This window comes from Aquarana catesbeiana, linkage group LG04 (genome assembly GCF_042186555.1).
Source record: "Aquarana catesbeiana isolate 2022-GZ linkage group LG04, ASM4218655v1, whole genome shotgun sequence".
Taxonomy (NCBI): domain Eukaryota; kingdom Metazoa; phylum Chordata; class Amphibia; order Anura; family Ranidae; genus Aquarana; species Aquarana catesbeiana.
Genome location: NC_133327.1, coordinates 310,162,049 through 310,185,192, shown reverse-complemented (window position 1 = coordinate 310,185,192; position 23,144 = coordinate 310,162,049). Strand labels below are relative to the sequence as shown.

The following is a 23,144-nucleotide window of genomic DNA, read 5'->3' as shown; positions in this document are numbered from 1 at the left end:
GCAAATAAATCATTTTTCATCACTGATGTGCGCTGATGAGGCTGCACTGATGGGGCTGCTCTGATTATCAGTGTAAAGAATGTACTCACTGTGCCCTGTCAGCCTTGCCAATATCGGCTCTCCTTTTTTCACACAGAGACAGCACGTGAGGAAAGGACTGCCAATAACCGGCAAGTCTGTTTACATGTGACCAGCTTTGATTGGACACAGCCGTTCACATGGAAAAGGACCGCTGTAACTGGCCTTTTATCGCGTTCTGTGATCATCTGTGTAGGGCACAGCAGTCGTTTGCTATGGGGGTACTCATCCGTGGTTGATCCCAAGCCACACTCAGACATAAGACACAGAGCTCAGCCCTGGTCACTGGCTCTGACTGACAGCAGTGGGAGCCAATGGCTCCTGCTGCTTTATCTGAGCAAATCAGGAGTGAAAGACCTGGGAGGGCCTCAGCTCTCGTGCACATCACTAGATCGACATTGGCTTAGGTATATATTTGGGAAAGCTGCATTAGTTTTTTTTTTGTTTACCTTACTGCATACAATGCAGTAAGGTAAAAAAAACAAAACAACTGCCTTTATAAACACTTTAAGGACCACCTAGGTCCCTCAACAGACGAGAAGGAATATGAGGCTGTTTTCACTTATTTTTTTCCTTACAGCCCAAATTTGTTTTTTGCATGTTCTCACTGTACAAATATCTTTCAGGAAACAGTGTCTTAAACTGATGAAGTATATACTGAAACAACTCAAGGAGAGTGGAAATCGGAGAATGAATCATTTTTACTCATACCACGCAAAGACTGCTCTACTGCATACATGCGTTCAGTACCCAAAAGATGACGATTGGAAGCAGGAAGACCTGCATATCTGCTTCAATAGATATGTTGAATTCTTTCAAAAATGCCTGAAAACCTATTCTCTTCCGAACTTTTTCATACCTTCCCAAAACCTTTTTAGTCCAGATGAAGTTGATAAAGCAAGCTGCAACTACCTTCTTGATGAGTTAGAAATGGAAAAGGTTAAAAACTACCCAATATTTTTAAAGATTAAGTAAACCCAACATTTCATATTCCCGATATGTGCCTGCTGTATGAGAAAGTATCCTGTTCGCTTTGTATTGCTTCCTTTGTGTGAAAGTCCTGATGTCCCACTGCTTTTCTATTATAAACTGACCAGACTAAACAGCAGAAGACACTGTGGTCAGTTCTCTAGCTGTGCTCTCCTCCAATAATCAGACTTGTCCTGACACGTGCACCCCCCCCCCGCACAGCCATTCACTGGGAAGCTCAGTGTGCTGCCATTCTCCCTCCCCCTTGTGTAGCTGAGAAGAGGAGGAATGTGATCACTTAAAAAACATGGGGGCGGGATGTATTTATAATGTTTTTTTTATATCCATTCAAAAATGTTTTGCCTTTCATTTCTATAGCAGTCCACAGGTTCTCCCAAGCTGTCACTGGATGCTGAAGGAGCTCAGGGATATGATTAAAGCTGGCCATAGCTGGTTTGAATCTCAGTTCAGCAGTGACTGGCTGAGATTTGAAGCATGTGTGTTGCTGAATGTACCCAATTGATCGATAAACTTGGGTACACAACCAGACTGTCGGATTTTACATGTGATTATTGCTAGCAGCTTTTATAGCCGCTAGCAGTAATCACTGTGTTCCTCCACTGGGAGTACACAATGAAGAACACAACGGTCAGTGTTAATGGGGGAAACAAGCAATTTTTTTTCCTGCAACCCATGCTTGCAGGAAAGAAAACTACTCCTTGGTTTGCAGCCACTGGGAATTAAAATTCCTCCTTGGACACACCCAGGGCCTACAGAACTTCAAATAAACAGTGTGCAGCGGTATGCATACATAGCTTCTCAGCCTAAGGCTCCCTGCACTCTGGGTTTAAAAAAACACCAGTTCCTTTGGCAGAAAAAAGGCTCATATAGGAGTTTTTTTTTCCTGCTGCTAATCGCTGAGTTTAAAATATGCCTCTAATCGGCCTAATATGCATGGACACATAGGATAACATTAAGCTGCTTCTACAGGCAGAACTCCTGTAGAAGCAGCAATTTTTAAGGCAGTGTGCATGGACCCTAAAGCCTAGTACACACAGGCCGAATGTGTGGCATTCAGCCTGTGTGTATTGCAGCCGGTCCGACAGAAGACGGCTTCTGTTGGATGAGCATGCCAGAAAACCAGCAGCCGACTAGCTCCAGATTGGCTGAGAGAGGGCCCCACTGTCAGAACACAATAGCTCAGCGGGAAAGATCACTGTACTAATGTCAGATCGTTAGTACAGCGGCTCCAAACACAGCTGTCAGGTTTTTTATTTTCCATTCAATGAATGAAAAAAAAAACACCTTGATGGTGTATACTAAGCTTTCGGTTTAGATTTTATCCAATCAATCATGGTCTGGGAGGTCAAGGGATGTTTTTTTTGTGGAAACTTGCCATACATTTCAGTTACTTTGCATGTTCTCTATCCTACTGCAGGAGATAGGGCAACAAAGCTAATAAAGGGTCTGGAGGATCTTAGTTATGAGGAAAGGTTGCGAGCACTGAACTTATTCTCTCTGGAGAAGAGACGCTTGAGAGGGGATATGATTTCAATTTACAAATACTGTACTGGTGACCCCACAATAGGGATAAAACTTTTTCGCAGAAGAGAGTTTAATAAGACTCGTGGCCACTCATTGCAATTAGAGGAAAAGAGGTTTAACCTTAAACTACGTAGAGGGTTCTTTACTGTAAGAGCGGCAAGGATGTGGAATTCCCTTCCACAGGCGGTGGTCTCAGCGGGGAGCATTGATAGCTTCAAGAAACTATTAGATAATCACCTGAATGACCGCAATATACAGGGATATGTAATGTAATACTGACACATAATCACACACATAGGTTGGACTTGATGGACTTGTGTCTTTTTTCAACCTCACCTACTATGTAACTATATATATTATTTCACATTGAAACAAATGACAAAAAGGTATACTTTTCCCCTGCACTAAATTATAGGAATGCTTATAACTTCATAGGTTACAAATATTATCAATTTTTATTATGTTACTAAACTGTTGAAATATATAGTAGGTAAATCAATACCAAGATGGAATTAAATCTGCATTTTGTCCATTTGTATTTAGAAATAAAAAATATTCACAGATTGTGTAGTAAAGAATCCTTTCCAGGTCGGACTTTGGAAGCAGATTGGAACAATTATATAATTTTAAAAGTTTACTTTTATTAAACATATAGACATATACAGTATAAAAATTGTGTAAAAAGGTGTTGTCCACTAACAGCCAGGCAGTGGACAGAAAAGGGAGGACATTACATATACCCAAATGGGAAAATTATGTTCAACAGTATGACATCAGAACATGCGTGAACCCCTGTGCGTCTACGCGTTTTGCTTGATCGCTTCTTCAGGACACACATTGGGGGTATGGGAACAGATCTCACCACATAGGATAGAAGAACCGATCATTTCACAACATATTAATATATATGTATAAAGAGTTGCATATAAATAAATGTATACAGTAGTACATTAAAGAAAAAGTACCAAAATTACGTTAAAATTAGTTATGCATTCATATTCATCTGATCTGAACATGCGTCACTGCCTGCACAGGACTCTCCCTGGATGGGCGCCGCAGCACTGGAATAACCAAGGCCAGGGTCCAGACTTGAAATATACAACCAAATAACTATGGAGTATGGGGAAAAGAAAAGAGGACAAAAAGGAGGAAGTGTTACATGTCAATCACCTCCAATAGGCGTATGTATCAACTACCATCTTGATGTGTATCTGTCATGAAAAGGTTTACCCGTTGGTGGCGCTATCGGTCTCCTGGATCGCAGTACCAGTGTCCACCGGCAGGTGTCTTCCAACACCTAAGACCTGTAATAAGAGGACTCACCTGCTGGTGGCACTGTTGCATCCTTGGGCCGTAGTACCGGTGTCCACCAGCGGGTGTATTCCGGCAGTGTGGAGCAGACAGCACCCTCTGCGCTCAGGTGTAACGTGAGGTCAAATCACTGCAGTCTGAAAAATACCCGGCAAGCCCTCACATCCTTGCCTTGGTGTCTCTCTCCCTGTGCCCTGATCTTGCTGCCTGTTATCTTGACCTTGAGCCTGCATCTGTCCTGACCTGATCCGATCCCTATCCTGAGCCCAACCTGTCCCTCCGGTTTCCTGATTTCCCTGATCCCTGCCCTGCAGCCTATCCATCCATCCTCTCCCTGTCCTGTTGGCTCCCCGTCCTTTCCCATCTGACTGACCTCCTTGTGTATGACCTTGGCCTGGCTTTTGTTACGATTACGGTATTTCCCATCCATTTGTATATATCATTTGTTTGTGGGTCTATGGTTGTTTTGCACTGTTATATTTCATTTATTTGTCACCCATTTAATAAACACCATTATTTTTCACTTACCTGTGTTGGCAGAAGATGATGGTGAATATTGTCGCCAGATTTTGAAAGGGTGGACTAATGACCAGCTGATGGGAACTATCCGATCAGCTCATTCCCTAGTGGATCAGGGGTATATGTCATTTGAAGATGTTCAGCCCCTAATCCAGTTATGTGCAAAATCAGCCCTGTCATGCATTCCCGAAGGGAGCGATGATTTTTCTCCCCCCTTCAATTATGGCCAAGTTGAATGCCTGGTATGGTTATTAGAAGATGATCCAGCCTTTTTTATGGAACATTATTCCGCTTGTTCACAGCAGGTGTTGTCTGATTGCATCCATTCAGTGCAATCCCTGGTTAGTCAGGCCGGGTGTGAATCAGCGTTTGTTCAACCTGTGCTACAGATATGGTCAGATCTCCTGCACTTAGCTAAGCCTCAACATTCCAGCCCTGCCATCAAACACCTGCCTTCCCAAAAATCTATCTCCCGTCACCTATGGCAACCTCAGCTACAGCCCAGTTTACTCAGCTCCCTACCAAATACTACTACCCAGTCTCCAAGTGCTGCACCTATCCTGCCTTTAATCCACCTGTCTCTTCTCCTCCACCTGTAACAACCCCACAGAACCCCCCTCCAGCCACTGTTCCTTTGTCTTCCTTTTGCCCAGCTACATACTTTTCTTACGACCCTGCACCTACGTACAAAGCAGCAATGGCTAAACCAAAAAAGAAACGAAAGTTCTTCCCGACCCACACCATCTCGCCAGTAACCCAACCTGCCTCCACACCAACCAACCTGTTCCAGCCTGCGTTCATGCCAGTTGAACTTGATGACCCACCTAAACCTGCCAACCCTGTGCCTGCTATCCAGCCTGATGCGCCTGCCTTCCAGCCTGATGTACCTACCTTCCAGTCTGATGTGCCCGCTTTCCAATCTGATGTCTTAATGCCTGCCTTCTAGCCCAAAGTCTTGGTGCCTGCCTTCCAGCCTGATGTGCCTGCCTTCCAGCCTGATGTCTCGGTCCCTGCCTTCCAGCCTGATGTACCTACCTTCCAGTCTGATGTGCCTGCTTTCCAGCTTGATGTCTCGATGCCTGCCTTCCAGCCTGATGCCTTGGTGCCCACTTTCCAGCCTGATGTGCCCGCTTTCCAGCCAGATGTGCCCACTTTTCAGCCTGATGTGCCTGCCTTCCAGTCTTATGTGCCTACCTTCCAGTCTGATGTGTCTACCTTCCAGTCTGATGTGCCCGCTTCACAGTCTGATGTCTTGATGTCTGCCTTCCAGCCCAAAGTCTCAGTGCCTGCCTTCCAGCCTGATGTGCCTGCCTTCCAGCCTGATGTGCCTACCTTCCAGTCTGATGTGTCCGTTTCCCAGTCTGATGTGCCAGCTTCCCAGTCTGATGTCTTGATGCCTGCCTTCCAGCCCAAAGTCTCGGTGCCTGCCTTCCAGCCTGATGTGCCTGCCTTCCAGCCTGATGTGCCCACTTTCCAGTCTGATGTCTTGATGCCTGCCTTCCAGCACAAAGTCTCGATGCCTGCCTTCAAACCTGATGTGCCTGCCTTCAAGCCTAATGTGCCTGCCTTCCAGCCTGATGTGCCTACCTTCCAGTCAGATGTGTCCGCTTTCCAGTCTGATGTCTTAATGCCTGCCTTCCAGCTCGACGTCTCGGTGCCTGCCTTCCAGCCTGATGTATCTACCTTCCAGTCTAATGTGCCCGCCTTCCAGCCTGATGTCTCGATGCTTGCCTTCCAGCCTGATGTCTCGATGCTTGCCTTCCAGCCTGATGTCTCCGTGCCTGCCTTCCAGCCGGATGTCTCGGTGCCTGCCTTCCAGCTTGATGTCTCCACTTTCCAGTCTGATGTGCCCGCTTCCCAGTCTGTGCCCACTTTCCAGTCTGATGTGCACACCTTCCAGCCTGATGTCTCGATGCCTGCCTTCCAGTCTGATGTGCCCGCTTTCCAGTCTGTGCCCGCTTTCCAGTCTGATGTGCCCGCCTTCCAGCCTGATGTCTCGATGCTTGCCTTCCAGCCTGATGTCTCGGTGCCTGCCTTCCAGCCGGATGTCTCGGTGCCTGCCTTCCAGCCTGATGTCTCCTCTTCCCAGTCTGATGTGCCCACTTCCCAGTCTGATGTGCCCGCCTTCCAGTCTGATGTGCCCGCTTTCCAGTCTGATGTGCCCACCTTCCAGCCTGATGTCTTGGTGCCTGCCTTCCAGCTTGATGTCTCCACTTCCCCGTCTGATGTGCCCGCTTCTCAGTCGGATGTCTTGTTACCTGCCTTCCAGCCTGGTGTCTCGTTGCCTGCCTTCCAGCCAGATGTCTTGATATTGGTGTGTCAGCCTGAAGTTTCGTGCCCGTGTGTCAGCCTGAAGTTTTGGTGCCCGTTACCCAGTCTGCTGAACCGGTGCCCGTTACCCAGTCTGCTGAACCGGTGCCCGTTACCCAGTGTGCTAAACCGGTGCCCGTTACCCAGTCTGCTAAACCGGAGTCCGTTAAGCCAGTGCCCGTTATTCGGCTTGCCGGACCAGTGCCCGGTGTCCAGCTTGCTGAACCGGGGCCCGTTACCCAGCCCACTGGGCCGGGGCCCGCTACCCAGTTTGTTGAGCTGGTGCCTGTGATCCAGCCTGCCCTTACGGTGCTCGCTGTTTGGCCTGACGACCCAGAGCTTGCTACCCAGCTCGACGACCCGGAGCCCGCTGTCTGCTGGGATGTGCCCACTGTCTGCACGGATGTGCCCGCTGTCTTCTCTGATGTGCCCGCTGTCTTCTCTGATGTGCCCACTGTCTTCTCTGATGTGCCCACTGTCTTCTCTGAAGTGCCCGCTGTCTTCTCTGATGTGCCCGCTGTCCGGTTTGATGTATCCGCTGCCCAGTCTAAGGTGCCTGATGCCCAGCCTGAAGTACCCAATGCCCAGCCTGACGTGCCCTCATCTGTTGCTCGGTTTGAGGCCATGAACTTTGGACAATTTCATCTAGTTGGAACATCCAGAGGCCGTTCCTTTGAGGGGGGTACTGTCATGAAAAGGTTCACCCGTTGGTGGCGCTATCGGTCTCCTGGATCGCAGTACCAGTGTCCACCAGCAGGTGTCTTCCAACACCTAAGACCTGTAATAAGAGGACTCACCTGCTGGTGGCACTGTTGCATCCTTGGGCCGTAGTACCGGTGTCCACCAGCGGGTGTATTCTGGCAGTGTGGAGCAGACACCATCCTCTGCACTCAGGTGTAACCTGAGGTCAAATCACTGCAGTCTGATAAATACCTGGCAAGCCCTCACATCCTTGCCTTGGTGTCTCTCTCCCTGTGCCCTGATCTTGCTGCCTGTTATCTTGACCTTGAGCCTGCATCTGTCCTGACCTGATCCGATCCCTATCCTGAGCCCATCCTGGACCTGTCCCTCCGGTTTCCTGATTTCCCTGATCCCTGCCCTGCAGCCTATCCATCCATCCTCTCTCTGTCCTGTTGGTTCCCCGTCCTTTCCCATCTGACTGACCTCCTTGTGTATGAACTCGGCCTGGCTTTTGTTACGATTATGGTATTTCCCATCCATTTGTATATACCATTTGTTTGTGGGTCTATGGTTGTTTTGCACTGTTATATTTCATTTATTTGTCACCCATTTAATAAACATCATTATTTTTCACTTACCTGTGTTTCTGGTTCCTTCTGTGCAGTCCACACAGTCTGGTCTACTAAATTCCCTGACAGTATCGCATATAAGGAAATATGGGGCTGTAGTACTTACTTCAGCCTCTAGGGCAAACAACGTCTTGTGTAGTACACTTGCCATCAGATACGAGTCATATAATAGCTGCACTGACATATATGGTCACATCCACATCAGACAATAATTACAGCCTATTTACAGCGTTATATTTGCATGGAGGTCATTTATTGCACAGCTCCTACAGCATTAATCCAGGGCCAGCACCTAATTAAGGCCAAACAACAGCATAGGAGTATAGCAGATCCTCAAAGCATATTCCAATAAAGCCAGTGTAGCCTGGAGCAAGCTTGGTATAATTAACAATTCGCCATACCTGTAAATGTTCCTGTATATCTTCCCCCAGAGATGTCATCAGTTAGGGGTTGGGTTCACGGCCTATATATAGGCCTATATCTACCCCCACTTGTTGCGCCCTAATTGGCGCCAATGCACGCCGCCGCTCAGGGCTGACGCGGGCAGTGACGCCATGACGCGGTCAGATGACGTGTACAGCGTCGTAGTGGGGCATGGCCGGCCATCTGATATACAGATGACCATAAGCACCTGCCCCTTCAGCTAACGCGGTGCCGCACCAAAGACCGTGCCCGCCGGCATCCCAAGGCAGATCACGACAACACAAGCGGCGCGGGCGCGATCCACACACAGGTACACAGCCCCAACAGAGGGACACGCTCCCATGAGGCCCACAGCCACCCCACATCCACAGGGAACAATGTCATAGAAGAAAATGGAAGACAAGTACAGAGAGAAAACACATCCATTGCATATGACATGCAGATCCATCTGAGGAATCATTGAATGATATGACACCCTCGACAGCCAAACCAAGAGAGAGGATAGCATCCCGAAGAAAGCCCAATTGTCTAATCCTGCTATATAGAGAGCAAAATTCTAAATATAATATCAAGTTGTATGTCCGAAGTAGATTTAAATACAGGCAGGGACACATTAACCAGAGCAGGCAGATACGAATGCAAGCCAATGTGATATCATAGGACATTATTTAACCTCACTACACATGTAAGGTTGTCAGTACCAGTAGAGATTTATAGATATAATTCGATCTTCTATAGATAGGACCTTAACAAAGCAATAGAGGGAGGGAGACAAAAAAGAAATAACAGAAAGAAAAAATACACACACAAAAATTATAATAATAAGGAAATGCATAACTGCAGATACAAGCTTTTTAAAAAAGATCTGAAACTTAATACATCGTTCAAGCCAGGTGGCACCATAGCTTTCAGATCAAATATCCATTTTGCCTCTCTGCATAGAACCCTCGGGGGTCCTCCAGGACTTTATCCAGCGCTGCAAATTTGAAGACATGGGGATTGTAGTTATGCTTAAATGCTTTACGATGTCCATTGGGAGTGTTCAAATTCCCAACTGTAGCATAGTACATGTGGTCCTTCATACGCTATCAAAACGGCCTTATGGTTTTGCCAACGTAGAAGGCACCACATTGGCATAGGATGATATAGATGATTCCTTTAGTAAGACAAGTGACATTATGTTTCAGTGAATGAATACGTCCATTGGGAAGCTGAAAGGAAGAGCCTTCCAACAACAGCTCACAATAGTCGCACGCACTGCATCTATATGTCACAAGCTATCCCCTTGTTGGTCTTTAAATCTAGTGTAGTGGCTTTTACCCAGACGATCCCTAATAGATCCGGTAATCCCTGAATATTCTTTGATGTGTTTACATAGGGTCGGGTCACTGGTGAGTAGGTGCCAGTGTTTGTTCATAATTTCCCTAATCCGTCTATGTTGGTCAGAATATGTTATGATAAATCTATCCGTATCCGCATTTTTCGCCGTAGATCGGTTAAAGAGGATAGCATTCCTTGATCTCAACTTCGATTTTCTGAAAGCCTTCTTGAGGCATGTCTGAGTATAGCCCCTATCCAGTAATCTGACACGGAGGCAATCCGCCTCTCAGTGGAAAACCTGATCATCCGAACAGTTTCTCCTCAGTCTTAGATGCTGGCTGTATGGAATGCTTTCAAGCAGTGGGCGGGGATGCTCACTTGATGCATGTAATATTGTATTTCCTGCCGTCGGCTTGCGGAACAGAGACGTGTCAATAGAGCCGACAGAATTTATATTGATATCAAGGAATGCAATGCTAGTACCACTATACCCCATAGTGATTTTGAGATTGTACTTATTATCATGAATCACACACATAAATTGATTAAGTTCCTCAGATGTTCCCGCCCACAACATGAAGACGTCGTCGATATATCTATACCAACATAAAATGTTCTATAGTAGATCGGCGTATTCCTCAGTGGCAGCTAAATCGCGTTCCCACCACCCCAGGTTCAGGTTGGCATAGGAGAGTGCACAACATGTGCCTATAGCAACCCCCTGTACCTGGAGGAAGTGGGAACCGTCAAAAGAAAAAACATATTGTCAGAAAATGATGGTGGTGGATTGGGTAACAAAATGAATGGCTCATCCGATGATCATCTATTCATTGAGTAACTGACACAAATGGAAGCTAATGTCCAGCAATCTAGTAGCAACATTAAAAAGAAGTCCCAAAAATTTCCATCCTTACAAATCAACCCTAACATTTGGTCATTCTTAAGTCAAGTCAGCCAAGACATAAATAGGAAAATTAAGTATTATGTTTCGCCACATGATAGCGATGTGGATACAGAGTAATTTGTATGCCAACGTCCTAACTAGATTGGAAAATTATTTAGATAAAAGAACATGGCCTTTACAGGCACACCCGTACAATTAGATAGAAGAATATATACATTTTTATTTAGACATGATTAAAAAACAACATTGTTGACATACATATTAAAAACATAACATGATTAAACCTATACAGCACTCTCACTACCTACATAACCAAATATTACCATAATACTAGGATCAAGAATGATTTAGCTTAGGTGATAGTATTGAAAAAGAAGATGGTTGGTGGCAGAGGCATAATTGAGAAAACTCTACTTGTTGCGCGCCTTTAAGCGCTTCTTCAGGAGCTTGCAATCTAATATGCATAAAAGTAAGAACAAAAACAGACAAACAATGAATTTAACATCAAAATCAAATATAACTATTTAACCACTTCACCCACGGAAGATTAGGCTGCTCAATGACCAGAGCACTTTTTACAATTTGGCACTGCGCTGCTTTAACTGGTAATTGCACAGTCATGCAATGTTGTACCCAAACTAAATTTGCGTCCTTTATTTCCCACAAATATAGCTTTCTTTTGATGGTATTTGATTGCCTCTGCAATTTTTATTTTTTGCGCTACAAACGCAAAAAGCCCGAAAATTTTGAAAAAAAAATTATATTTTCTACTTTTTGTTATAAGAAAAATCCAATAAATTCAATTTTAGTCATACATTTAGGCCAAAATATATTCAGCCACACGTCTTTGGTAAAAAATATCAATAAGCGTATATTTAATGAATTTAAGGTATTTGCTAAGAGGCATGGTGAGTATTTTGAAAGTGAACTAAGAAAAGAAAAATGTATTTTTTTTTTTCAATTTTCAAAACTTTGTGACAAAAAGGGAGATCTGCAAAATACTTAACATGCCTCTCAGCAAATAGCTTGGGGTGTCTACTTTCCAAAATGGGGTCATTTGGGCGGGGTTTGAGCTATCTGGGCATTTCATGGTCTCCAAAACTGTGATAGGCAGTGAGGTAAAATCAAAAATTTACACCCTTAGAAAGCCTGAAGGCGGTGATTGGTTTTTGGGGTCCTGTACGCGGTTAGTCTCCCAAAAAGTCTCACACATGTGGTATCCCCGTACTCAGGAGAAGCAACAGAATGTATTTTGGGGTGTAATTTCACATATGCCCATAGCATGTTTGAGCAATATATCATTATATCATCAGACTACATAGATGCTCCTTATCCATGAGTGAGAGTCAGACGCGTTTCAAAATAATTAAATATATAATCTTCCTCAGGGACAATTTTGCCATTTCTGAAAAGTACAAGATACAATATAAGTATATAAAATACAGAGATATGTCTTATAGCATACAACTGAAACGATATATAAAACTTATGTCAAAGTGTACAAAAAAACCTTACATATCAAAAAGCAGTGATTCGAATAAAAAGTTCCTACACCCCATCAGACATCCAAAGAGCTTGTGTTAGCCTTTCAACATGCAAGAAAACCCCCGGATGTTGTAATCCAAAAGAGGCACCAAATTAGTAAGGTGGAATACTGCCTTAAAAACAACGGCTGAGAGCAGCAATAATAGGGGGACCTACGAGAAAAACACACAGCATGTGGTGAGGCTCATATCAAAAAAAAAAAAGGGAGGTACTTTCAAAATATGACATCCAAATCAAAAATCTCTATGTGGAGTTTGCTCCAAATGGGGAAATCCAAACCACCAGGAGGATGGAAATAAAAATTCCCAACCCTAAGGGGTAATAAGGAGGGAAAATATAAGGACCATCTAGAAAGTAAAACACAAGAAGCTTCCCTCCACAAGTGAAGCCCAGAGTCTTAAAACACAGGAGTGAAGTAAATTAAATGTATCCAAAAGAACTAAGCTTACCAACATTGCTGAAATTTGAGAATATCTAAAAAATACAAATCAAAATCAAAAACAGCTTCGTAATCCACACAGCAGAGCAGATGTAAACCAAAGGGCCAACAAACTGTCAGGATGTCCCAAACAAGATTAGAACATCAATATGTCCAGGATAATAGAAAAAGTATGATCCAACTAGATAAATACATGAAAAATCATAATGGGTCACCTATGTAAAAAAAAAAAAAAAAAAATTAAAAAATTATATATATATATATATATATATATATATATATATATATATATATATATATATATATATACAGTATATATATATATATATATATAAAATAATCAGGCTGAATGGAAAAACGGAAAATCACAGCCCAGCCCGAAGCAAGGACATAAGGAAAAAAGACCCGAAAGGGGAATCTTTCCATAAAGCAGGAACTAATAGCCCCCGACACACGAGTTGCCCACCCGAAACTGTTGGAACGGTGCTTAAAGCATCCAGAACCACAGCACGGGAGGAGAAATGGCCCCCAACAACATCGTGGGGGCCTACGTGTTCCGGATGCATGATGATGGCCACAAGTGAAGGTGGACAGAGCTGGATGGGGTATAAGAACATAATCTCATCACATGTGTATAAAAGAAATGAGAAAACATAACACAGATCATATTACATAATCTAGCCACCATAGAGGTGGAGCACCAACGACAAAAGGTGTATGTCATTAACTAATACATTTCCAATAAAATAATATAGTATGCCAGTAGATAATGTCATTCTAACAGATCTGCTGACAGGAAGACAGAGTAAGAAGGACAAGAAGGGAGAAAAAAGGGAGTGGGACGTGATGGATTTTAGTCTGTTTTTCCTGAACTGAAGCCTTCTAAAAAAGGCCTGAAACTTTCAGCATCATTGAGGCCCGGTGGTGTAGTGGCATCTAAGTATCTAATCCAGCGCATTTCGCGCTGTAATAGAATTTTATTCCAATCCCCACCTCTGATAGGGATATAGATACGATCCAACACTGTAAAATTTACAGATGGCATCCTATATCCATGTCCCCTGGCCACATGCCTTCCAAGGGGAAGGTACAAGTTGCCAATTCGCATACTTTGTAGATGTTTACTGACACGCTGCCCAAATTCTTGTCGGGTTTTCCAGACATAAAAAGCCCCACATTGAGATTGTACTAAGTACACTACTCCCTGAGTCTTGCAGTTGGCAAAGTGCTTCATGTGGAAACGTTCACCATTGGGTATTCGGAAAGAAGTTCTCTTACCGATAACCCCACAAAAGGAACAGGAAGCACAGGGGAAAGTCCCCCAGATTTTTACAGATGTTATGTCTAAGGATTAAAACCAACATCTCAAGTATGAATTTATTGAATTTCCACTCTGTGGTTGCCTTTTGTTGTAAAACACGACTAACAGCAGCTACCCCTAGATCGTGCGGTATGCTTTTATATAGTGATTCGACGTCTATAGTGACCAGAATGGCCAAATCAGGAATCACCAAGTCCTTCAATATTTGCAATAAATGGATAGTATCCTTAGTATAAGATGCCAACTCTAGGACATGAGGTCTTAGATGTTGGTCAATGACTTGACCAATACCTTCGGATATTCTACCGTTTCCTGAAATGATGGGGCGGCCTGGGGGATTGTAGAGATCTTTGTGTACAAGTGCATACATAGTGGGAGAACGAGGATGTCTAGTACGTATAAACTCCAACAGTTCACCAGTAATGGCCCCTATCATGAAAGCTTCATCAACCAGGCGATAAAATTCCTGGTTGAACTTATCAACTAGTGAGACTGAAATTTTCTGGTAGCATTTTCGATTGTTAAGGATTTTAAAGCACATATCTTCGTATTTGGAATTATCCATTAACACGATATTGCCACCTTTATCAGACCCCTTAATTGTTATGTCAAGGTTATTCTTTAATGATTTTAAGGCATTCTGTTGTTCAGGATTAAGATTTTTGACGGATTTATCTTTATTCAAAGATTCAATTTCTCTGGTAGTTTGACAAATAGAGCCAGAGCTGAAATTTGGCTTAATGCGGGAAATCTATGTGATTTCCTTTTAAATTGCCTTTTCTGTTGTACATCACATATTTGTTCATCTTCGCTATCCTCACTTTCCCAGGCATCCAACCAACCAGACTCCACTCCCTCACTTTCCTGTAGAAGCAGATTCAGGTCCCGAAGGGCCTTGAAATCTGCTGCTTTGAGATTGGGAGCAACTGTCTCCTTAGTTGCTTTCTTATACATACTTTTCAGAAGCAATTTTCTAGCAAATAAGAAAATATCCTTCACCGTTTCAAAATTATCGAGACTCCTATTGGGGAAAAAAGATAGTCCCAAGGAAAGAACCTCTTCCTCTCCCACAATGAGTATATGAGATGATAAATTAATATTTAGTTTGCCCGTTTAGTATTTTGGGTCAATATGGGTTCCTGTTCTTTCCGTGCTGTTAGTGCTTGTGTCAAGGTCATCTTGTCTAAAAAATCATCAAGTTGGGTTTGATTTTTTGGAATAGTTCCCAACTCTTTACTAGTTTTAGTTGTTTTACTTTTACCTATGTTTGACCCTTTGATACCTTCAATATTGGCTTGAGTATGTCTGGGGGAACTATCCACTTTGCCTTCATGTGATGTATGTGGTGCATCTGCAGTTTGTTTCTTGTTGATCTGTTGGAGTTCACCCGCCATTTCCTGTAATCTGGCAAAAGGACCCTTTCTCTTTCTGCAAGTGCGATTTGTGTGGGAAGAGGCTGAGGAAGAAGCGTTAGAGGTTGTATCAGAGCTATAGTCATTTTTCTCTTGATTTCTAGAAGGTTTCTTAGTATTGTTTTTGAAATTCTTGTTTTGGTGTCACCTATAGGCTCGATTCTCACCAAGGCATTTTTGTCTCTCCAAAATTTCTTTTCTTTCTTCTGAAGAATAGCCTTACTAAATACCCTGCATGAATATATATATATATATATATATATATATATATATATATATATATATATATATACATATATATATTCACTTGTAGAGGAGAACCGCACTCTGCTTACAATTTAGTGCCAGCAATCAGGTCTTCCCACCGACCTTGTATATAGAAAAAAAGTCCAAGAGGTTGCTGCACTTAAAAACTTCTTTGCTTTATTTCACAATATCTTCAGGAGAAATTTACAAAGCAAGTATAATCCTTTCAAGCAGTATAACAGGCAAGAATTGCCTACACAATTTCAGACATGAGTAGATTCAGATATGGATGGATGGATGGATGGATTACGTCTCGGGCTAGTCAGCTTACGCCCTTCCTAAGATCCATTGAAGCACATCTGAGGGTTTCAATCCAATCATTCATTTAAATACAGGTTTAGTGAAGTACTTCACATATGGAATCAATATGGCTAATTAGTTCAAATCGCATACCATTTAACATCTATATATGCATATATTTATCTATAACATGCCATTAAAGCAAGGATAAGCAACAGGTGTCAAATCTCTCATTCTCCTCACTCGCATTTTAATATATTCGGAATACCTATAAATAAATGCAGGGAAATGGTACATTCATGAGTAAAAACAAAAAGATATCCCCATCATAAAGTTATTTTATCTGGCTACTTTTAAATGCTTATTCCAACAATTAAACAAATAAATAAAGATCCAAATCAACATTTAAGCCATATGGAGCAATCGTATTCAAAAAATGTATCCAGTATACTTCTCTTTTTCTTAGAATCAATTCACGGTTGCCCCCTCTCCTATTTTTTTCAATACCTTCTAGGACCATATATTTTAGTTGTGATACATTGTGGCCAAATTCCAAAAAGTGTCTCGCCAGCGGTAATTGGGTTAGTTTATCACGTATTGAGTATTTGTGTCTCGCTATCCTATCTTTTATTTTTTGTGTAGTCTCCCCTACATAAACTAAACCGCACGGGCACTTTATGGCATAAATTACATATGAGGATTGGCATGTATAGTAACCCCGTATGGGGTTATTGAAACCCCTATGTGGATGTGTAAGGTATTTACCTTTAATCATAGAGTTACATTGTATGCATGACAAGCAGGGATACGATCCCAGATTTTTTGGTCCCAGAAAGGTTAGTTTGGCTGCTGCAGCCACAGGTTGATCAGATTTAATCAATCGATCTCGTATCGTTCTACCTTTTCTATAGGAGGACATGGGTGGATTCCAGAATTCCTGTACCATGGGGTAACTGGATCTTAAAAGATTCCAATGTCTTTTGACAATTTGGTTGATTTTGTTGGAGAAGGGATGATACTGCATAATAAAGGGGATTCTCTTGTTTTCCTTTCGGGGTGATCGATTATAATCAGTATTAGAATAATCAATATTAACTAAAGCTTGCGGGTATCTTCTACTAGTAAGTTTGTTTTTTATTTCATTAAGTCTCTGATCACGGCACAGCGGGTCACTCACGATCCGCTGTACCCTCATCATCTGACTTTTTGGGATGGATGAAAAAACATTTGGGGGATGAAAGCTATTAAAATGTAGCAATTGGTTACGGTCCGTGGGTTTCACATATAAGTCGGTAGTAATCTGCCCATTGTTCAATTTAAGAAGAGTATCAAGAAAGGAGATCTAATTTTTACCAATTTCAATGTTAAAATTTAATCCAGGTACTAAATGGTTAATGTATTTATCAAATAAGTATAGGCTTTCCATGTTACCATCCCATATAGCGAAAATATCGTCCACAAATCTGTACCAACATTGGCAATGTTTTAAAAATAAATCATTGACATAAATAAAGGACGTCTCTATCATATTCATAAATGCGTTCGCATATGGGGGTGCAACATTTGAACCCATCGCTGCTCCGTTCAGTTGCAAGAAATGAGTATCCCTGAAAAGAAAATAGTTCTCTTCAAGAGTAATTTTCAAAAGGTCAAGCAGAAATGAAATCTGTTCGGTTTTATAGATGCCTGATTGAATTAACAATCGCTGACATGCCTCCATTCCTAAATCATGTGGAATGATAGTAAATAAACTAGAGACGTCCCATGATATCAGGATGGAATCTGATGACAAGTTTATATCTTGAATTTTTGACAAAAAGTCAGTAGTATCTCTTATAAATGATTTAGTGTTTAATAGCAATGGTGTCAAACACTTATCCAGGTATTGTGCTAGATGTGTTGTCACAGATTCCATCCCTGATACAATGGGACGTCCCGGGGGATTTTTGGGGTCTTTGTGGATTTTTGGTAACATATACAGTACCGGTGTAACCGGATATTCACATATCAAAAAACTCCATAGTTTCATCATCAATGATTTTTTGTTTAACTGCTTTAGTTAAGGTTGTTTTTATCCTTTTTTGCACTTTAAAAACAGGACAGCAATCAAGTCTTTTATAAGTAAGAGTATCACTAAGATGTTTCATTACTTCATTTTCATACATGGATGTGTCCATTACCACAATAGCTCCCCCCTTGTCAGCCGGCTTGATAGTGATATCATGCCGGACTGACAAGGAGTTTAACGCTGCAATCTCATCTTTGTTTAGATTGTGAGGTATATAGTCTCTCTTATCTCTATCACACAAAATTTTTTTTATGTCATTTTCCACTTTCTCTATATATACCTCTACAGCAGCACATGAAGTGGGTGGTACTTTAGTGCTTTTTGGTTTTAAACCCATGTTTTTGATTGATAATATTGATAATTCCTTAGTTGTGGCAGTGGACACACCAGAATAGTACGCTTTAAATCTTAATTGTCTAAAAAATCTATATAAATCCTGTTTAAGTACAATATCATTCATTTTCTCTTTAGGGCAAAAGCCCAAACCCTTATTCAAAACACTTAGTTCAGTTTTAGACAAAACAATAGAAGAAATGTTATGTACCAGGTTTTCATCTAATGTCTCTGGCGGTTCTGGCGTCTGGTGGTTACACCCCCTGCTGTGTCTTTTCTTTGTTCGCCGACCACCCCTCCTGGTCCGGATTCGGTCAGGTTCCCTGGTAAAAAAGGAGTAGTTGATACACTGGTGGATGATCCAGTAGATGTCATAGAGGAGTTTAAGCTAGCCAGATTTTTTCGTTGTATTTTTCTGTAGCCCTTTGAATGGTAATATGTAGGATCAGTCCAATTGTAGACACGATTGTTTTTATAATCTTAATCTTTTTTTTTTTTTACATAGGTGACCCATCATGATTTTTCATGTATTTATCTAGTTGGAACATACTTTTTCTATTATCCTGGACATATTGATTTGGGACATTGTTTGGGACACCCTGACAGTTTGTTGGCCCTTTGTTTGGTTTACATCTGCTCCGCTGTGTGGATCACGGAGCTGTTTTTTATTTTGATTTGTATTTTTTAGATATTCTCAACAAGCAGCATGTGATCTGCAGTGACTTTCACTGTCAGCAGTGATTGCCTTTGCTCTCACGTCCTGGATTGTAAGGGGGCATGGCTGTGTGTGCTAGCCACGCTCCCCTTGCATTCTGTCTTAGACATGTTTTGCCTTGTCGATGGGTCTTCCGTATGAGCGGCGCTCGGGGGATGACGTCATCACCGTCACGTGGTGTGGCGTCATCCACCGACGCTCTGCGAGGCTCTGACAGTTGAAAGCACGGGCCATATAAGGAGGACGCCGGGAACCCCAGAGTCGCCATCCTTACCTCCTGACATACTGCTTGGAGGTTGAACATTTTTGTTTTGGATTTAACCTCTCCCTTATTCAGATGTCACTGCGGACTTTGGGCAGCTTTGGGTTGATCTGTGAGAGGAACTTTCAGCAATGTTGGTAAGCTTAGTTCTTTTGGATACATTTCATTTATTTCCCTCCTGTGTTTAAGACTCTGGGCTTCACTTGTGGAGGGGAGCTTCTTGGGTTCTTCTTAGGGAGTGATATTATGCTCATTGTATGCTTTTAACCCTGTGGAGTGTATTTCCCTTTTTATGTCAATTATGGCTTTGGAATCCCCCTTTTTTGATGGCTATCTTGTGTTTTACTTTCTAGATGGTTCTTATATTTTCCCTCCCTAATACCCCTTAGGGTTGGGAATTTTTATTTCCATCCTCCTGGTGGTTTGGATTTCCCCATTTGGAGCAAACTCCACCTAGAGATTTTTGATTCGGATGTCATATTTTGTAAGTACCTCCCTTTTTTTTTTTTTGATATGAGCCTCACCACATGTTGTGTGTTTTTCTCGTAAATCCCCCTATTATTGCTGCTCTCAGCCGTTGTTTTTAAGGCAGTATTCCGCCTTACTAATTTGGTGCCTCTTTTGGATTACAACATCCGAGGGTTTTCTTGCATGTTGAAAGGCTAACACAAGCTCTGTGGATGTCTGATTGGGTGTAGGAACTTTTTATTCGAATCACTGCTTTTTGATATGTAAGTTTTTTTGTACACTTTGACATAAGCTTTATATATCATTTCAGATGTATGCTATAAGATATATCTCTGTATTTTATATACTTATTTTTTATCTTGTACTTTTCAGAAATGGCAAAATTGTCCCTGAGGAAGATTATATATTTATTTCAAAACGCGTCGGACTCTCACTCATGGATATGGAGCATCTATGTAGTGGGATTTTTTTGCCATCACTGTAATATATTGTATTTGTGTTATCCTCATGTTTGTCTCTCTAGAAGATTGGTTTTTAAACTTTTTTGTACTAATAAAATCAATATATTTTTTTATAAAATTTCTCTAATTAATTCTACTATTGCCCTTAAAATCCCACTTTCTGAGGTTCTTTTTGTACTGTCTAGGGATGGTGGCAAATTTCACGTCAATTCATGGGAGTTTGTTTATTTTTTCTAATGCTAAAATTACTGCCCTCGATCTGACCTTCACGGTGATACCTCACATGCATGGTGCAATTGCTGTTTACATATGACACCAGACCGACGCTTGCGTTTGCCTTTGCGCGTAAGCACAGGGGGACTGGGGGGCTTTTTTTTTTTTTTTTGCTTTTTTTTTATTTTGAAACTGTTCCTTTAATTTTTTTAAAATCATTTTTATTGTTCTTTTAGGGAATGTAAATACCCCCTAGATCTCTCCTCTGCCCTCAAAACATCTGACCACACCAAGATTGGTGTGATAAAATGCTTTCCCAATTCCCCAATGACACTGTTTATATCTGGCGAAACCTAAGTCATGAAATGCTCATAGCTTCCGATTTCTTAGGCCATAGAGATGATTGGAGCCATTCTGGTCTCTGATCAGCTCTATGGTCAGCTGGCGGAACCACCGGCTGCAATCTTAGGTTCACTGTTGGGACAGGAGAGCCCGAGAAAAACATGGAAGATGGTGGGGGGGGAGAATTCCCTCCCATTGCTTGTAAAAGCAGTCTGGAGGCTAATTAGCCGCTAAGATTGCTTTTACATGAAAGCTGAAAGCTGGCTGAAAAGAATGATACCAGGATGATACCTAAACCTGCAGACATCATTCTGGTATAACCACTCAAAGTCCACCAACATACCAGTACGTCGCTGGTCCTTGTTGAGCATACATTGTAATGTTCTTTTTTTCATGCAGCCTGTGGGCTGAAAGAATAAAAGAGATTGATCGGTGGGTATGCCATTAGAATACCGCCCTTCATCCACCCACTTCTAAAGATGGGCATACATGCACCATTTTTTTTTTAACTGTGGTGGTGAAATCACCTCCGACAGCACTGGAGTCACTGCTTTACGTGTCGTGGGAGCAAACGCTGCTGCTGTCAAGATATATAAATCAGTGCTGCAGCTGAGTGGCGCACCTGCTAAGCAAATGATGGTTAACAATAAAAAATTACAGTAAAACAGTAATGCCCCGTACACACGGTCAGGTTTTCCGATGGAAAATATCCGATCGGAGCGTGTTGTCGGAAATTTCGACCGTGTGTGGGCTCCATCGGACATTTTCCATCGGATTTTCCGACACACAAAGTTGGACAGCAGGAGATAAAATTTTCCGACAACAAAATCCGATCGCGTCAATTCCGACCGTGTGTGGCCTGTTCCAACGCACAAAGTGCAACGCATGCTCAGAAGAAATTCCAAGACGGAACAGCTCGTTCTGGTAAACTTAGCGTTCGCAATGGATACAGCACTTTCGTCACGCTGCAATGTTAAAAATGGTTTAATACAGCGCACTCTCTTCTTCTTTATAATGTGACAAGAATTAAGTCGTTTTGCTGCTCATATTCACACACTTCTCACAAAGTTTTATTTTTTTTTTTTTATTGTGATTCCCTGAATATATTGTTATTAGTTGTCACATCTGACAGTATTTTGTTTTTTTTATTTAATTTTTTTGGGGATTTTAAGCCTTTTTTTTGGATTTAATGTTTGTATTTTTTCAAAGGATGATCTTTGTTCAATGTTATTTTTATTTTTACTCCAGAATATTTTTCTGTGTGTTTTGTGTGTCAAGTTACCCCAACACCATTGATATCTTTTATTATTTAATCTCCAGGATATTGTTTGGTGTTGGTGTCCCTTGTTCATTTCACATTGTATATTTGAAATGTACCTGAATCCTCACAAACAAACTGTCCTTTTTGAAGTAAAACACATAGGAGAGTATAATTCAAAACAAAAATCCTTTATTAAGGGATCAGAACCAAACAAAGAGGGAGGCAACACTGGATCAACATGAGAAATTAGCGAAGCCTGGGACCCCCAGGGCAGACATCAATTCTTGAACATCAAAATTGGTGGCTTGAGGAGTCCATATGTAAGGGAGGGCAGTCTGGTCCAGAATTCGCAGAGATCCGGATAGCAGCAGATGACATCTGTGTCCCCAGGCTGTGGTACCACAAGAGGCTGCATTTTTTGCCAGACCAGACTGGATCCAGGGTCCTCACTTTCTGGTCTTCCTTTCACGCTTCATTTCCGGCTGTGGCTGTGCAGTTGGAGATGTGGCAGGAGGAGGAGTAGGACCTGGAGGAGGACTGGGAGGACCTGGAGGAGAGGGAGGACGAGGAGGAGGTCCTGCAGGAGGAGGAGGAGGACCATCGCAAAGGTGTGTCTGAGCTGTCATTTGGCCCATCATACCTTTGTTAAGAGCCTTCAATATGAGCGCCTCACACAAGACTTGTTGGCCCTCCTCCATCCTCTGCATTTTATATGCAATGAAGGCAGCAATGTCCTCCTCCACCGTCTGTCGTGCTCCCAGGACCTCTGTAGCCCTCCAAAAGAGTCCTCCGGTAGCCTCCTCTAGGGCACTCCTCCTACTGCCACTTTCTCTTTCCAGGGGGAGTGGAGGGACCTGCAGATCAGCCAGCCGGCTCGGCCCGGCCACCTCCTGGCTGAGACTTCCCTGTGTATGAAAAAGGGACATGGTTGTAATGTTTTGCTTCATCAATCACAATCCTAAATTAGTACTCCAAACTAACATCTAGTTAACATCATTGATTGGACAAGCAGAAATATTTAGAGGAATGCTATACCTGGCTCAATCTGGGCTCCTCCGCATGTGGCCTG

At 42.4% G+C, this 23,144-nt stretch overlaps 1 protein-coding gene across 2 annotated transcripts in view; it reads left to right on the top strand.

Annotated features, from left to right (window-relative positions):
• The window catches only part of LOC141140038 (cyclic GMP-AMP synthase-like), a 37,026-nt gene extending 28,976 nt beyond the window's left edge, over positions 1-8,050 (top strand). For both annotated transcript variants that reach the window (XM_073626800.1, XM_073626799.1), the window contains one exon: positions 705-8,050. In XM_073626800.1, the coding sequence (XP_073482901.1) occupies positions 705-1,053 (349 nt within the window). In that variant the 3' untranslated portion in view covers positions 1,054-8,050. The remainder of the gene's footprint in view (positions 1-704) is intronic.
• The last annotated feature ends 15,094 nt before the right edge of the window (positions 8,051-23,144 follow it).